General features: G+C 40.9%; 1 protein-coding gene across 4 annotated transcripts in view; it reads left to right on the top strand.

The window, feature by feature from the left end:
- ca6 (carbonic anhydrase VI) overlaps positions 1-18,790 on the top strand; it is a 43,629-nt gene that overhangs the window by 2,697 nt on the left and 22,142 nt on the right. For 3 of the 4 annotated variants that reach the window (XM_039755531.1, XM_039755528.1, XM_039755529.1), the window contains exons 1-2: positions 12,287-12,439; positions 16,602-16,784. In XM_039755531.1, coding sequence (XP_039611465.1) covers positions 16,773-16,784 — 12 coding nt within the window. In that variant the 5' untranslated portion in view covers positions 12,287-12,439; positions 16,602-16,772. Of the gene's footprint in view, positions 1-12,286; positions 12,440-16,601; positions 16,785-18,790 lie in introns of those variants that run through there. The other variant, XM_039755530.1, reaches the window with a different exon arrangement.

Raw genomic sequence — 18,790 nt, 5'->3', positions numbered from 1 at the left:
CAGGGTACACCATCACAAGGCACTTTAAAGAGTAACACACAGGTCTCCATGATTAATGTAGAAGAGATGCAGGAAGATGTGTAGACTCAATACAGACAGCGACTGCATGGAAAAATCAAACTCAGATCTGGGAGTGTTAACGACTATGCCAACCAAAATTAGTGGTTTATGTTGATGAATATTTCTGTTCTGCATGTACCTTAATAGAATAGCCATTAAAGACTGTCATTTTTATGTTACCTGTCATGACAAGCATAAAGAAGCATTAAAAATGTTGTTTAATTCCCTTTTTTGTCTGTTGCCATATTAAGAATGTAATCAAACCGAGCCATCTGTCCCTGGGCTGACATGAAAAAAGCGCGATACACTACTTGGGAAATCACTTGTATACTAATGAAACCTGATGAATCGCACTACCGTTTAGATCAAAGCCGAGGGAAATTCTGAGCTGCAGGCTCGACACTGTTATGAGTCACACTTTTTTTTTTTTTGCTCTGTTATTCACTCACAGTCTCCTGGGAAACGTTTCTCATTCTCTCCAGCGGCAGAAAGAAGTAATGCAGCAATGGCTGCTTGTCCTAGTGACCTTGAGAAATAGCAGGCCTAATATACTGCATCACTGCCTTGACGCAGCACAGCCTGGCCAATGAGGACAGCCAATAATTTGTTATGTACATCTATCTTATCACAACTGTCAAAGACTGCAGAGAGAACAGAAACAAGGCCCACAGTGGCAGTGAATTCATGGGCATTTATGTAAAGAAATTAATTTTACTTTTATGAGCCAGGATGGCCCCCCACAGGCACTGCAGCCTGGCCTTCAAGATGAAGTTTTTGGTGCCAGGAGCAAAACACAAATCCACATTAATTATGAACACAGGGCACACATTTGAGCAATTTCTTTGGCAGAATCTACTTATTTTTTCTAGAATACATTTGTTTTCAGCCTATTTCTTTTTAAGTCTTCTTTACTATTAGTATCTAGTATAACGCAATTAATTTTCTTAGCAAAATATAACTGAATTAAAGCGGTTTGAGAAGATGAGATGAGGTAAATAAACAAATCAACGAGGAAAGCTGATGCCTGAATGTAAATCTGTTTAATATAAATAAATGCCAAATGTAGAATAAGCGAGCTGCCATTTTACAGCATGGCACAAATACAGCCTTACATAACATGGCATCCTTAATAAACCTGCTTAATCCGATTCAGGGTACAAAATCAAAACGATGGAAAAGGTGTGCTCTGCACTGACAGCTAGTGGCCGAATTTGGAAGTGCAATCTGACGAATAAATTGTTACTAAAAGACTGCTTGAATGCATTTGATGAAAGATTAATTAAGCTTTATTTTGCTTAGTGCTAAATTCATAAACTCACCATTTTAACATAAAAAAATCACTAAATGTAATATAGCAAAGGTAGCCACTGTTATATTTTAGCCAAGGTTTTTCCCTGGTTAATGTTTGTGTTTTTTTTCTATGTATGTTCCTGCCGTGGCTTATATTTAATTTTCTTTTTTCTCTCTTCTTTGTTGTTTTTTCATGATCACTCATTTTTGTCTTTTATTTTTATAAAATTCTTCTGTTGATTTATTTATTATCTTTATTCATTTCTTATTTTTATTCTCTTTGGTTATTGTTTAGTTATCTATGTGTACCTTGCTGTTCTTCTGTGTATATTGTTCCCTAAGAGATGGGGTCACCTGTCCATTGCCATGGAGGGTCCACCCCCAGCCCAATAAAGGTTTATGGGAAATGCAGTCCCCTACGGTTCATTTGAATGTGCTCTGCTGATGGTGGTGGTTATTGTGCTCTTGTTTTTTGTTCAGTATCTCTTTTTTTTTATCTCTTCACTGTTCCAGATGATGAGGGTCTCCATTGAGTTTTTACTTTCTCCTTACAGCCCCTATATGGTGCTTGGGACATGGCAAATTCTTTTGTCAAGTTTTGGTATTTTGAGTATTTTGTTGTTTTTCTTTCAAGTTTGGAAATACATCTTTCTTTTGTAAAGATTCTTTTTTCATTTTTTAATAGTCAGAGGTTGATGGTTACCCCAACCACCACCACCTTTTGGAGTCATTCAATTTTTAAGAAGCTAAAGCCTATAAAGACCTGGAGTAGGCTGAAGCCAGCCTGGGGAGTAGGCCGTAGTCTGCCCCATGAGAAGACCACTCTTTGGTAGGCTGGTGGGTTTCTGGGCTGCTCTGTAAGCACTGCTTTTCGGTTTGCTGATTCTTTTTATTTTTTTGCTGTTGTTCTCTAGTTTTTTGCTGATAGATTGTGATTTGAATTTGCTATAAATTGCTATAAATTGCCTTTTTTGGGCAAATCCTTTCTTCTCCCTTTTTATTTAATTGATTATTGATGAAGATCTTTTAGTGGCCTTGCACTTCTCCGGCCAGATGTTTTTATGGTTTTCCTCACCTTAGAAGGGTATTTCTTGACTACATTTGAACTGTGGTTTGGGTAGGCCAAGGCCTGCTGGTTGTCTGTGACTCAAGCCTGCCTGAGGTAACGCCTATATTGGGGCAGGCTAGTAAGCTTCTGGCCTGTATTGTGGAGGCCTCGCCTCTTTTGCTATTTTTGTAGTAACACAATCAAGACAGTGAACTCATTTATGTCTTACAGGGAAAGTATTCTATGATCATGGGCCTTAATGAAGTCCTAGATGTCGAGCTTATAATAAAGTATTATTAGTTCAGAGTTACTAGGTGGCAACTTGGATCTCCACCACCCCATGGTTGGGCTTCTTCAGCAGTTCCTGTTTGGGACTGATTATAGTATGTCTATAGTGACCTGAACTTAGAAGTTTAGGAATAAGAATAAAAGGACAGTAACTGAAGACGTTACACGGAGAGATCCGGGGTTAATGCTGCAGCTTCACAGCTCCTGGTTACTAGGGTCTCCATTGAGTCAGACACTTTCTCCTTATTGCCTTTTTGTTAATTATCTCCAACATTCCAGTGCATAGGCTGTATAGCCCATGTGGCCCTGTGACCCTGCCCTGGATAAGTGGGTTAAGAAAATTGATGGATGGGCAGATGAATGGATGGAGTGATGAAGCCCCAGCTAAGATTGGCTTGTGTCTAATGCTACCTGGATTTGCTCTGGCTCCTCGTGAAGCAAAATACATAAAAAAATGAAAATAAAAATAAAGAATGAAGCCTTAACTACAAACCTGCACTACTACATGTACAGACACACTACGGCACACTGATGTCCATCTTATGAGCTTATCTCAAGGTCTCTTCTATACACACACACACAAAGATTGAGAAACAAACTTTCAACAGTTTGTTGAAAGAGTTGATTTGCTTAACAGTTCAGGAGTTAATTAGAGTCAGTAAAATAAATGATGATGAAGCAGCGCAGACCCAGTGGTTTGTCGAGGAGGTCAGCGCAGCTCAGTTCAAGTTCTAGTTTATTGTCACGTGTTCACAACGCTATGTGCGAGCAGTTTTCAAATGTCAGCTCATGTAACCCTTCTCTGGAGTGTATTCTCCATGTCTCATGTTTCGTAGTAGAAAAGCAATTCAGAATAGTTTTTGAATATCATTTATACTCTTTTTACATTTAACAATATAAATATTTACAATAATGGTTCTCAAGTTCAGTCCTGGGGCCTACTGAGGATGAAGGTTTTTGTTCCAACCAACTTCTGCTTTTAATTTGTCTTGTAACTTCATTAAGCAAGCTGCTATTTCCTAGTTTTTTTGTTTTGGTATTAATCAGGAAATTACAACACCTTGTTTGCAACATTGCAGCATTTCTATATGTTACATGGGGATGGTGTACTGTTTTTTAATGTGGTTGTTCAGATTGTATTGATCGCCAGCATCAGGAGTTGCATTACTCTTCTCCAGGTGTTCTGTTTATTTAAACCCCCGTTTCTTAATTTTTGTGACCCCGTCTCACCTTTCTTAGTGTCTTCGAGATGCAGTCCATTCTCCACCAACAGTCATACCCTTTGTGGGGGGATATTGTTGGTGCCTCTTGGACATTCACTGCTGGCAGTCATTGCAGAGCAGTGCCAATTGCCTACACTGCCCGTGGTGACCCACATGACTGTATGCAAACCTTCCTCATTGAATACAATGGTGAATCCCAACTGCGTGGCCCAAAAGATGGCAAACCTGGGACTGAAAGTTTAAAAAACTATCATTGAAACAGTTTTACTAAAGTGCACACTAATGGGTATGGCACTAAGTAGCTGTAGGCTTTAACATTCAGTGTTGTCTGCTCTGGTGTCTACTCCACTTGTCATTAATTGTAACTGTTAGGAAACAAGGGGACACACTCCACAGGACAAAAAAACTTGAAAAGAGTGTTAAACATTTAAAACAATGGCAAAAACACACATCTGCACATTTCTTACATATACGTTAATCACTGTTCCATTTTTCATGGTTTACCTGGCAATGTTCTGTTTTTGCTTACATTTATGTCAAACTGGAAGATTCCCAGGAATTATGCTAAGTAACCACCAGGATGACATTCCTAAGGTTTTAATTCAAAAGTTTAATTCCAGAGATGCAGGTTACGTATGAACGGTCCCCTAAGTGTGAGTCCCCTCAGTCCCCGATTCTCTTGATTCACTAACACAATGTCCTACTTGTACCTCAGAATGGATGAATAAAAACTTTCTCAAGTTAAATTAAGAGAAAACTGAAATCTTAGTGATTGGCAATAATGAATACAATGAGGCTATTAGAAATAAACTGGATACATTAGGATTAAAAGTCAAGACGGAGGTAAAAAGCTTAGGGGTGATTGTTGACTGCAATATGAATTTTAAATCGCATATTCATCAGAGCACTAGGACAGCATTTTTTCACTTAAGAAACATAGCAAAAGTTAGACCTCTTATATCTTTGAAAGATGCTGAGAAATTAGTTCACACGTTTGTTTTCAGTCGACTAGATTAATGTAACGCACTCCTCTCAGGACTACCCAAAAAAGATATAAATCACTTGCAACGAGTGCAGAATGCAGCTGCTAGAATCCTAACTAGGAAAAGAAAATCTGAACACTTTTCTCCAGTTTTGATGTCACTACACTGGTTACCGGTGTCATTCAGGATTGACTTTAAAATTCTGCTTATGGTTTATAAAGCCACTCCATCTTATATATCGGAATGTCTGACATCTTATATTCCAAATCGTAACCTCAGATCCTCAAATGAGTGTCTGCTTAGAATTCCAAGAACAAAACTTAAAAGAAGTGGTGAGGCGGCCTTCTGCTGTTATGCACCTAAAATCTGGAATAGCCTGCCAATAGGAATTCGCCAGGCTGATACAGTAGAGCACTTTAAAACACTGCTGACAACACATTACTTTAACATGGCCTTTTTATAACTTCAATTTAACTTAATCCTGATACTCTGTATGTTCAATTCTTCATAATAACTATTCATGGTGGCTCTAAAATCCGTACTGACCCCTTCTCTCTCTTCTGTTTCTTTTTCCGGTTTCTTTGTGGTAGTGGCCTGCGCCGCCTCCACCTACTCAAAGTATCATGATGTTCCAACATTGATGGACTGAAAGCCAGAAGTCTACGTGACCATCATCATCAAGCCCTTCCATGAGAACCCTAAATCCAAAGAGGACTGTTTCATTTATGTTAGGTAGAATGCCCAGAGGGGACTGGGCGGTCTCATGGTCTGGAATCCCTGCAGATTTTATTTTTCTCTCCAGCTGTCTGGAGTTTTGTTTTTGTTTTGTTCTGTCCACCTTGGCCATTGGACCTTACTCTTATTCTATGTTAATTAATGTTGACTTATTTTATTTTCTTACTGTGTCTTTTATTTTTCTGTTCTTCAGTATGTAAAGCACTTTGAGCTACTGTTTGTATGAAAATGTGCCACATAAATAAATGTTGTTGTTGTTGTTGTAAGTGTGGGCCACAATGTAGGCGTCTTTTGAATCTGGCAGCCTGTAGTACATTCCAATTACCAAATGTATGGCTTTCTTTCTTACCAGCTTAACCACAGTGATTCTGACATGTTCCATTCTGCCATCTTGAATTCATAGGCTTGAATATTATTTTTCTCATACTGCACCACACCCTTTCCTTCCTTGTCTTTCTTTCCCGAAACATATATAGCCACTAATATTGTATTCCTGTCAATAATAATAATAATTATTATTATTATTATTATACATTTTAATTATATAGCATGCTCAAGGTGCTTTACAGAGGATACAAATATTTTCTGCACAGAACACTAAAATGGTGCAATAAAATAAATTCACCCAGAAAATTCCACAAAGAGTTGGGGAATCGCCCTGTATAATTTCCATCTGATGTGGTGAAGATTTAAGTAAGAAATTATAAAAAAAAACCAAAGCATTTGACAAAGTATAGAGTTGAAATGTGGATTTATATACAAAATGGCTACAGGAAATGAGTTGGCAGGAAATTACACCAATACAGAGAGACGGAAGTGATGTCATCATGCCGGAAGCCATAGACATATAGACAGACGCCGCATTCACTGTGTTGCCCAGTCGACACGATACGTCAGCGTGTCTGCCCTATTGCGAGTGGCAAAATTTGCCATTTAAACTAATACAGGTAGACGTGGAAACCTGGTTTTCTGATGAAAAAACAATAACGTTTAAAACAGTATCGTTTACATTCAACAGATTGTGGCGAATCATTTACATGCAATTATTTATATCCATTCATACACTAATAACAGCAATTATTAAATAATAATAATCCATCCATCCATCCAACCCGCTACTGTATATCCTAACTACAGGGTCACGGGGGTCTGCTGGAGCCAATCCCAGCCAACATAGGGCGTAAGGCAGGAAACAAACCCCAGACAGGGCGCCAGCCCACCGCAGGGCGCACACTCACACACCCACACACCAAGCACACACTAGGGACAATTTAGAATCGTCAATGCACCAAACCTGCATGTCTTTGGACTGTGGGAGGAAACTGGAGCACTCAGACGAAACGCACACAGACACAGGGAGAACATGCAAACTCCACGCAGAGAGGACCCGGGAAGGGAACCCAGGACTGCAGCGCTACCACTGCGCCACCATGCCACCAATAATAATAATAATAATAATAATGCAGTTAGGGGACCCGGATTTGCTTCCCGGGTCCTGCCTTGCACCCTGTGTTGGCTGGGATTGGCTCCAGCGGACCCCCGTGACCCTGTAGTTGGGATATAGCACGTTGGATAATGGATGGATGGATCTCTACCCAGGTGAAGAGCCTGGGCGTCATTCTTGACAGTACTCTCTCTTTTTCCTCCCATATAAGTAACATTTCTCGGGCTGCCTTCTTCCATCTCCGAAACATTTCAAGACTTCGTCCTGTTCTTACGTAACACAGTACTGAAGTATCGGTCAATGCCCGAGTCACCTCACGTATAGATTACTGTAATGCTATTCTATCTGACATCCTACAAGAACTTATCCATCGCTTACAACTTCTTCAAAATTCTGCTGCCAGGATAATAACCTGCTGTTCTAAATCCACTGAACATATCACACCGATTCTCTCTCAACTGGCTCCCTGTTCACTACTGAATACAATACTAAATACCACTCGTAACATTTAAAGCTCTCCACACCTCACTGATCTCCTCCAGACTTACACTCCTCTCGCTCACTCAGATCCTCATCTGCAGCTCGACTTTCTGTACCACACGCCAGACTCTGTGCTATGGGATCTCCAGCGTCTCTCTTAGTTTAACATTTGTGGCAGAGCGACGGGCACTAAGCAAACTCCTGTCAATCATGAATAATCCACTGCATCCACTTAACAGGATCATCTCCAGACAGAGGAGTAGCTTCAGTGACAGACTTTTGTCAACGTCCTGCTCCACTGACAGACTGAGGAGATCGTTCCTCCCCCACACTATGCGACTCTTCAATTCCACCCGGGGGAGTAAATGCGAACATTAATTTTATTTTAATTCTTTTCATTTTTATTACTATTTAATTTAATATTGTTTCTTTGTATCAGTATACTGCTGCTGGATTATGTGAATGTCCCCTTGGGATTAATAAAGTATCTATCTATCTATCTAGAGTGCGCCTCAACTCAGGAATTCTCCTCCCTCTCATATACGTCAGCTCGATTCAATAACACATTTTAAAACTGCCCTCAAAACTTATCTTTTCAAACTGGCATACCAATTGTGAATTTTGCCCTGTTACTGCCAGTTATTTTTGTTTGTTTACTAATTATTGCTTTTCGATTTATCACTCTCGTTTTAATTTTACTAATGATGTTTAATCTTATTGTAAGGTGACCTTGAGTGCTAAGATTATAAAACGGGATTTTCTAATGGCCAAATATATCCAAAACAATTGTTCAGCCTTACCTATGAAATGCAATCCCCCGGGATCTGGTTTGGAGAGTACAGCGGGGTTTGTACAATCCCAGCAGCTCATTATTCATTACTTCACTCCACAGCAGTGCCACTCACAATATGGCAGCGACGTTGACGTACGATGCTGCTGGTCATGCGGTGTCTAGTAATTCTATGTCTATGCCGAAAGCGGAAGCGATGCCATCATTAGGAGTGGAAAGTGGGATTGTTGTGGAGTGGCCATTTTGTGAAACTGGAAGGATTGAAGGTAAGTGTGTGAGATTGTTATTTTTCTTCTTTTGCTCTGTTGGAAGAGAGAACGAGGCATTAGTACCCAAAATCAACCCTTCATTTTGTGGTATACCACTCGCCTTAGGACTTGTTGGCTGCCTTCTAAGCGCATGTGTGTGACAATGGATAAATACAGGATATACAAAGCATTAGATAGAACAAAACAACAACAACAACATTTATTTTTATAGCACATTTTCATACAAACAATGTAGCTCAAAGTGCTTTACATAATGAAGAAGATGAAAAAGGACAAAATAAATAATTTAAATTAGGGAACACTAATTAACATAGAATAAAAGTAAGGTCCGATGGCCAGGGAGGACAGAAAAAACAAAAAAAAACTCCAGATGGCTGGAGAAAAAAATAAAATCTGCAGGGGTTCCGAGGCCACGAGACCACCCAGCCCCCTCTAGGCAGTCTACCTAACATCAATGACCTCAATCAGTCCTCAATAAGCCAGAGTAAAATACTAAATTCAATACTAGAAGAAAAGCCTAAACAAATAACATTATTTGTGATATAACACACATGCACACAAATTATTCTGAGGCTCTGGACAGAGAAGTAAATTGAAAGAACCGTCAGAATGAGTATAAGAATGAGTGAAGATAGCTGATCTATTTAATCTCGGGAGATCATTCCAAAGTCTGGGTGCTATACAGCTGAAGGCCCTGCTGTCACCCACAGAGTGTAGGTTAGTGTGGGGCTCAACAGGATTGCTGCAATCAGAGGTCCTTAGTGGGGGGACAGGAGCAAAGTGATGGAGAAGGTCACTGATGTTGTCCTGTGCAATCCCATTTAAAGCTTTGTAGGTTATTAATAGAATTTTACTTTCGATCCTGTAAGACACAGGGAGCCAGTAAAGTCGAAGCAGGATGGGTGTGATGTGCTCGCTGCTGCTGGTTTGTGTAAGGACTCTTGCAGCAGAATTTTGAATCAAATGAGGCTGTGATATATGATTTGAAGGGGTACCTGCCAGTAGGGAGTTACAATAATCAATGCAGGATGTGATCAAAGAATGGACAAGTTTCTCAGCATTAGAAAAGGAGAGGAAGGAGCGAACACGGGATATGTTATGGAGGTGAAAGCAAGTATCACTCTTATTTAGCCACAGCTCCATAATTCCTACTGTAATATAGTCCCAGCCCCACTGTTGCCACTATTTATGCAGGGGCAGATCAACCATCAGGGCATTCTGGGTGCTCGCCCAGGTGCCTGTAATAGCATGGGGCCTTTTCCACCAATTCACCCCCTTTATTGAGTCTCCACACATCGAAATGACCAAGTCTGGTCATGACATGATTAAGTCTCCACCAGCCAAAATGACAAAAGGGAACATAAGCTCCACACGAATGCGAGAGTGAAAAGCACAGCACAAGATTAAACTACGGGGTGTCCATGCACTGCATAGTCAAAAGTATGATCAACTCTCTCCTAAGGTGCTAAGTCATCCAGGGACCTGAGGGGGTCATCTTCCAGGCTTTGTCTTTCCAATGCTCCTCACATTAAGGAATACAGTATATGTTTTAAATGAGGAAAGCTACTTATTGTATATTTGGTGGAGTTATCTTTAGGGCAAATCAGGTATTTGAGGACACCGGTGGAAATAAAGTGCAAGTGTGTTTAAGACTGAGCCCAGGAAGCACTTCTTTATATAAAGAGTTGTGGGAATTTAGAACAAACTACAAAGTCATGTAGTTGAAGTAGACACCTAGACAACCTTTGAGTACAAAGTATCTGCTTGAGATATTGGGACAGCTTAGATAACAGCTTAACAAATAAGCCTGAGGGACTGAAGGGCCTCCTCTCGTTTGTCACGTTTCTTATGTTTTAGGTCAGGTTGGCTGTTTTTTGTGTCTTCCTTTCTTTTTTCCCCCCAGATTATCTCATTTAAATGTTTGTAGACTTCCCCAAAGATGATAGATTCTGTAATATTTGTTCCTTTCTCTTGTAGACATCAATCAGCAAATGAAATCTTTACTGTGAAAGGCATCCCAGTGTCTTCATCAGTGGCGTAGCTAGAGGCGGGCAGAGGGGGTGACATTATTGGCCAAAAGGCTCAGTACGATTCGTGTGTAAGCAGCAGGGTTCGGAAAAATATCACTCATGAATGAAAAAAGTCAAAAATCTATGATTTTTATCCACAAATGCTTCAAAAATAATTTTCAGACTGCCCTTCTGTGACGGCATCAGACACAGCAGTTGAAATTTATGAGGCAAAAATAAACATAAACATTACACCGATAATAATTTCTAGGGAGTTAAGCAACTAATTTACAATTTATTATTTTGTTTCGTTATCAATCTGAATGCGTTCTTACTCTGCGCAGAAAACATCCCCACTTATCACTTGTAACTACACTGGTTCTGGTTTTTGCGGCGTAATTATATTAAATTAATAATTAGAACACGGCTTATCAGTGCATCTGTACTATATTGTCTAGTTGATGCTTATCAATAATTATATATGAAAAATTATTGCTGTTTCTCTATATATGAATAAATCTAGGCAAAATGTATCTTAATTTTTCTGTATACGTCATTTGAATTTTCTATTTAAATAGGTTAACATATTCAGATATGTTGGAGGGCGATAAATTGAAGCAATGCCTCTGGTCTTCATCCATGCACATTAAGTTCTGTTATTGTATCATTTACTTATTTGGTGAGGTGACTTACAATATTTATGATACCATTGGCTACATTTCTTTTCTTTTTCCAAGTGGAGCACCAGAGGGTGACGTGACTTGCTCGAAGTCACACAATTATCAGTAGTGGGATTTGAACCCACAATCTCATGGTTTGAAGTCCAAAGCCTTAACCAAAGTGCCATTTACTTTGAAAATCTAAATGAAATGTTAGTGCCCTTGGGCAAAGCTCTCACTATACAACTCAGTGCCAAAATGTCTTCACTACGATATTTAAAAAAAAAATGTCTAATTCAGTTTTCAAACAGTGTTTTTTAAGGTGGTGGTGCAATGGTCACGTCACAGATCCAGCATCCTGGGCTTGAATTCTATGTCTGGTTGTGTTTGCCGTCCCCACGTGACATCTGGGTTTTCTTTCCAGGATTCTATTCATGTCCCGAAGATGTGCATGTTGGGTAAATGATGGTTTCAAATTGGCCATGTGGGAGCGTGTGTGCGAGAGAGGGGACTGTAATGGGCCGGTGCCCCATTCAAGGTTAGCATGGCCTTGATTTAAATTGATCAGGTCTGGAAATGCCGTGTCATGCCGTATTATGTTATTCACAAAGGACTTTAATCTGCTGACTCCGCTAATATACCAATAAAACTGAAAATGTTTAATGCTGCTTAGGAGTAAGGAGGTTTAGTAACTGATGAACAAAAAAAAAATAAATGTTAGTATTCTCGGTCAATGAAGTGGGATGGATGACATAAAGCGGGCAGTAAACAGAAAGACACGGCGGTGAATAAAGTTCTGTCTAATCTAATCCTGCATTCTTGAGGTCTTGTGTTTCATTTGATCTTATTTGCTTTTCACTCGCTTTAAAAAAAACCAAAAGTGCTTTCAGCCATCAATTTAGTAAGTCATTGACTACCCTGCCAGATCAATACTCCAGCTGCCAGTCACCCAGAAGGGACCTCGTACCCTCAGGCTGGGCTTTTAAGGGCGTTCTGCTACAGCGAGAGGCCATTAACCCCTCTGCTTACTTTCAGACTGCATTTGCTGCTCACCACGGCTTAAGATGAGGAGTTTTATTTTCTGCTCTTTGGTTTATCTTTTCTTTGCAGCTTTTGCCTTAAGAAAGCACATGTCAGAGGCAATACACTGGTCGTATAAAGGTAAACTGATCCAGTTTGTGTTAATGCTCGGTCGCACTCTCCCGAGGTGCTGTACAGTATGTAGTTCCACATGTGTGTCTTTATGTCTTAGTTCTCATATCAGTGCAACTGCATTTGCAATTTAGAGAAGGGAGGCATCAGCGTGAATTTCCAATGCAACCAAAACGTTTTGCATTTTTGTATTCTTGAGTGCTTTGAGAAATTCCTTGTGATGGTTATATTTGATTGATATGTTGTGTGCTGGAGAAAAACTAAAAGTTGCCATACGTCGTGGTGGACGCCCCGACAATGGATTGACTTGGGGAGAGAGCTTTTTCAGGATATTTTATCCCCCGGACTGATAGAGCAGCTTACAGCGCGGTCAGAGGTTTGGAGAATGAAAGCTCAAGCCTGCTTGGGGCCTGTGGCCACCACTAGGGGGCGCCTGGACGTTTTCTGGACCCTGTTTGGCAGCACGTCCACCACTCCAGGAGGTGCTGCTGGAAGAAGATCATTGGACACCTGGAGTTCTTCGGGGTGTCCTATAAAAGGGGGCCAGTCGCTACTGTTCAATGGCCAGAGTCGGTGGGAGGAAGGACAAAGCCTGTGTGGAGGACTGGAGACGGAAGGGCTGCGCTGTAACTGTTGGCATTATTTGTATTGTGCTGAGAAGTGGGGAACAAATTAAAAAGCGCTTCCTCGCAGAAGAATAAAGGCGTGTGTCGTGCTGCGACTCGAGTCTCTGCCTGTCTGTGTCGGGTTAGGGCGGCTGTACACACCCTGGGCTTCACAATGTATATATATGATATAAAGACATATGCAATGCAGAAGAAAAATGTTAAAATCATTTCTTTGTTTTAAAAAATTTGAAATGAAAGAATTATTGGTGAATGGTGAGTTATTTCAATCCTTTATAAAATATGGCAAATAATTACCAAGTTGAAAGAGTAGAAAGCAATAACATAAAAAATTTGGACATGAGCGTCAGTAGGCTTTGCAAACTTGGAATCAAGCTACCTGAACTAATTCTATAACATTTCAGTAATTATTTATCGCTCTGATGCTATACTTTCTGAACGTAAAACGGCTCGGCTCCTTATGATAGCAACTGACAAGAAGAATTCATAATTCATTGCAGAATTCCAGTATTTGAGGGTTCCTCCGGAGCAGTGTGTCTCAACCTTTTTGCCCTTCATGAACCCTTGAAATAATATTCATGTTCTAGGGAACTCCTAAATAATAATTATATCATTATTAGTATTTTTATGTATAAATTTAAAGATCATAAGGAAAACATGTATAATATAACAATAATAAGTGCTATACTTAATACTTATTTGCAATTTTCAAACAAATAAGATAAATCAAGTAAAATGTTATATAAACAAATGTATGCGCCAAAGAAATAATAATAATAATAATAATAATAATAATAAATTTTATTTATATTGCACTTCATATTTTAGAAATCTCAAAGTGCTACATAGTAAAAACAAACATAATAAAACAAGAAAATCTATGTATGCTTTAACAAAATATCTTTCTAAAAAGATGAGTGTTTCGATTCCGTTTAAAAACGTTTGTCGACTGTGGGGCTCTCAGGTAGTCGGGGAGGGCGTTCCACAGTCTCGGCGCCACAGATGACAAAGCCGCCCTGTCACCCATACTGCGAAGCTTGGTTCTAGGGACTTGGAGAGTGTTAGTGTGCACAGAGCGGAGAGTGCGTGAGGAGGTATGACGGGTAAGTAAAAGGGGGGCATGTCCATAGATGCACTGATGGGCGAGGAGAACGACCTTGAACTCAATTCTGAGTGGAACAGGGAGCCAGTGAAGGGTGTTCAGGATTGGGGTGATATGGTCATGCTTTCGCACCCTCATCAGGATCCTGGCAGCGCAATTCTGAATATACTGGAGTCTCTGAATACACTTGCCAGGAATCCCGATGAGGAGCGCATTACAGTAATCCAACCTGGAGGAGACAAAGGCATGGACGAGCTTCTCTGCATCTTCCAGGGTGAGAGTTGGTCGGAGTTTAGCGATATTCTTGAGGTGGTAGAAGGAAGACTTACAGAGGTGTTTGATGTGGGCGTCAAAGGTGAGTTGAGGGTCCATTTTAACACCCAGATTGGTGACAGATGTGGAAAGGGGAATGTTTTGGCCAGCGAAAGTGATACTGGTGATGGTAGAAGAGCGGAGATGGTGTGATGTGCCAATTAAGATGGCTTCTGTTTTGAATCTGTTTAGCTGAAGAAAATTGAGCCTCATCCATGCCTCTGTCTCCTCCAGGCAGGTAGTCAATGTAGAGATTGGCATCGACATTGGAAATTATTCTTGAAACATATTAATCAAATTTATTTTTCTATTGTGAAACCTATGCCACATTTTCACAGTTAGAAATTTCTATGACATAAAAAAATGAAAAGAAGATGATAAATAAATCAGACTAATAAAACTCCTTTGTAAAGAGCAGGGTGTATCCTTATGTTCAGGCTAAAGAGCCCACCACAGCCAAGTCATTCTGGCCCCCTAATCATCTCCTATCTAATTGGCTGTCTCTCGCCCCTTCACCACTTAACAGCTAATTTGTGGTGAGCGTATTGGTGTAAAAATGGCTGCCGTCGCATCATCCAGGTGGATGCTACACATTAGTGGTGGTTGAAGTGGCTCCCTCTTAACTGAAGCGCTTTGAGTAGAGAGAAAGGCGCAATATACAGTAAATGTCAGTGGCGTAGCTGGGGTGGTCCGCCCCGGGGGGCACATTTTTGGGGGCGGCATGATTGGCCACAAGGCTCAGTACAATTTGTGTGTAAGCAGCAGGGTTCAGAAAAATATCACTCATGTATGAAAAAAGTCACATTCTCTGATTTTTTAACCACAAATGCTTGAAAAATAATATTCAGACTGTCCATCTGCATCAGACACAGCAGTTGAAATGTATACGGCAATGACAAAAATAAACGTTACACCGATAATAACTTCTAGGAAGATAAACAACTAATTTACAATTTATAATTTCGTTATTAATCCGAATGCGTTCTTGCTCTGCATGCGCAGAAATCATCCCCACCTATCACTTGTACCCTACTTTGGTTCTGGTTTTCGTAGCGTAATTATATTAAACTAATAATTAGAACACAGCTTATCAGTGCGTCTGTACTACGCGTATATTCTTGTCTAGTTGATGCTTATGAATGTATATAAAAAAATATTGCTGTTTCTTTATATATGAAGAAATCTATGCAAAATGTATCTTAATTTTTCTCTATACGTCATTTTAATTTTCTATTTAAATAGTTTAACATATTCAGATGTGTTGGAGGGCGGCAAATTGAAGCCCCGCCCCGAGCAGCACGAACTCGAGCGACGCCACTGATAAATGTAAAGAATCCATCCATCCATTTTCAAACCCGCTGAATCCTAACTACAGGGTCACGGGGGTCTGCTGGAGCCAATCCCAGCCAACACAGGGCACAAGGCAGGAACCAATCCTGGGCAGGGTGCCAACCCACCGCAGGACACACACAAACACACCCACACACCAAGCACACACTAGGGCCAATTTAGAATCGCCAATCCACCTAACCTGCATGTCTTTGGATGGTGGGAGGAAACCGGAGTGCCCGGAGGAAACCCACGCAGACACGGGGAGAACATGCAAACTCCACGCAGGGAGGACCCGGGAAGCGAACCCGGGTCTCCTAACTGCGAGGCAGCAGCGCTACCACTGCGCCACCGTGCCGCCCATGTAAAGAATTAATGAATTAATAATTAATTATGTTTGCTGTGTTGGAATATGGTTTTCGTCCATGACGAGTGACAGTAAGGGAATGAGATGACCCTATAATGAGTAGGATCTAATCTTCTAAGAGCTACGTAAAAAGCACAAACTACTCATTTGAAATTCATCTTCATTACACCCATCCACATTACGATGCTGAGGCTCTGGAGAGTGTTTTCAAAAGTCTCAGTTTTCAGGGATTAAAAATGCTGGGGTAATGCGGACAAAAGGGGAAAAACAGAGACTAGTGTTTGCATTTTTAAACAAAAATGTAGTGTGGACGTAGCCTTGCTTTTGACGGATTATAACAATGTTTCTGTTCCCCTTTCTCTTCTACAGATTCTGCAAAATCCATCAGTAAACTAAAAAAATTATTCTCTTGTTTATTTGAATTCTAATTTGCAGATGGAATTTTAGATGAGGTACACTGGGGGGACAGCTACCCGGCGTGCACAGGCAAACGTCAGTCTCCAATTGACATCCAGCGGAAGAAAGTCCAGTACAACTCTCAGCTGCTGCCGTTTGAACTGAGTGGGTTTGATGGGCTGCAACAAGGACAATTTCTTGTGACCAACAATGGGCACTCAGGTACACAAATGATGATTAATTCTACTAGTAAATGTAACAGGTGGCCTCTGGAGTGCAGTGTTTACAGGAGTTACTTGGCACAGGTTGGCATGGTACTGCTCAAGAGCAAGAAGAAGACAAACAAGCTCCATTCCTTGCTCTCTGGTTATAAATATATTTGTTTTGTATTGAGTACAGAGTAATATATGGTGAAGCAACACGGTTTAGGATGGTGGTTCTTAATCGCTGTTGTGGTGTCTCACTGTGGCGTGCTGGTTTTTGTTGTCACAAATTGAAGACCAATTTTCCTACAAACGAAACTTATGATTGGATATATTGTTTTCAAACAACAATAATTATACTTGATACTTGCTTACAGCTATTATTGTACTGATAGGAAATAAAAAAAAACTAGCAGTGAGCAGTGAAAAGGATCAGGCGACAAGACTGTCTTGTTTGCCAAAATAAAAGCAAACTTAGATCAATGGAGGTGACCAGGAGAAGAAACAGCAAACATGGCTGGAAAAAAAAAGGCTGATACCGAGAATCTGTCCTAGCGTTCATCACACTTAACTGCTAAAGCAAAATCAAAGTTCAAACCGTAAAAGAGCCTGCGATGTTACCAATAAGTACTCCTCGATTGTGGAAATTTCTTTTCATTTATCTGCATTACTTGGATGTGCAGGAATTGTACGGTCTGAACTGTTGTGCTGGTCATCTTAGTTGACATTTTTCTATGTTTATCTTGTACACTGTGACGATGTGGGTTCTGGCTCCACACTCCCATCTGATTTTGGGAACCCTTGAACCCAACACCGTCGATAATGTTACCGAGTGAGCTAGTCAATGGAGGCAAATAATTCCAGCAAGGGGAAGGTATACAAAAAGTGCAACAGTGCTTTTATTAAAAACAGTCAAAAACAGTGTTCCATAAATAGTGCAGATCTTCAAAATTCATTAAATAAACAATCCATAAAAAGAACACGTGGAGGTTAAAAATCAATAAATAGAAAAACAAACATCCTTAAAAACGAGAGGTTAAAACCTTCTTTTGGAAGCAGTCTTAAAACCAACAACAAATCCGGTGCTCTTCTGTTAGCGTCTCACCTGCTAATCCCGTTTGGGCCAAGCAGCAGGCAAGACGCTCTCTGCAGCTGCCCTCCTGAAACACACGCACGAGACTGGAGACCTCCCGATCCCTGGCTCCGGTATGGCACTCATCCCAGTCCCGGAGAACTTGGTTTCCCACAACGGCCAGGTCGCTCACATTGGGGATTCCCACCACCAAGTCTCCCGACTTCCGCTGCCTTTCCATGGCCTTCATGCGGCCAGTCGCTTTCCTCTAGGGCCGGCACTCCCGCTACCTGCTCACTCAGCGGGAGCAACCTCAACTCAAACGTCTAGGTGTTGGCCTAACACCCAGCTTCCATACAGCTGCCCTCGCGCGCTCACCAGACGCACACACCGCCTGTCCGTCTCTCTTGCACCGCATGCTTCCTCGCTCCCTGTAACCTCCGTCCTCTTTCCTTTCCTTTTTCTCTCCGATCGTTTTTACACACCGAACGTTTCTTTCCCCCCTAAAACCGACTCGCGCTTCTTTTTAAAATGACGAGGGCCACAGCAGCTGCAGCATCAGCCGCGGGACAATCATGAATGTGGGCAGTTCCCCACCTGTGCACTAGGCGAGAAACGCCCACACCCTACGGATCGTCCCGCGGCCCATTATGGCCCAACGTCCCCTCGCTAAGCCGCGAGCACATCGATTATTTATTAAAAATGGCCTGTGCTCAGTGAGCTGTGGACCCTTAACACCACATACACTTAGTGCATCCTTGCATCTTAATTGATGGCGTTGATCTCTGCAGATCATGAATCCTTTCTGACTTACTTTTGTTGCTGTTATTTTTATTTTAATTGTTATTGCCACCACCTTGTAAGGGTATGATTGATGGCATTTTGGGTTGTAGTTGCTAGGACCACTCTTGTGTCTTTAAAGGTTTGTCTTCAGTGACCGATCTTCAATTCTT

This window comes from Polypterus senegalus, chromosome 6 (genome assembly GCF_016835505.1).
Source record: "Polypterus senegalus isolate Bchr_013 chromosome 6, ASM1683550v1, whole genome shotgun sequence".
Taxonomy (NCBI): Eukaryota; Metazoa; Chordata; class Cladistia; order Polypteriformes; family Polypteridae; genus Polypterus; species Polypterus senegalus.
Note: the sequence above shows the minus strand (reverse complement) of the source record. Positions and strands in the feature narration are given on the sequence as shown.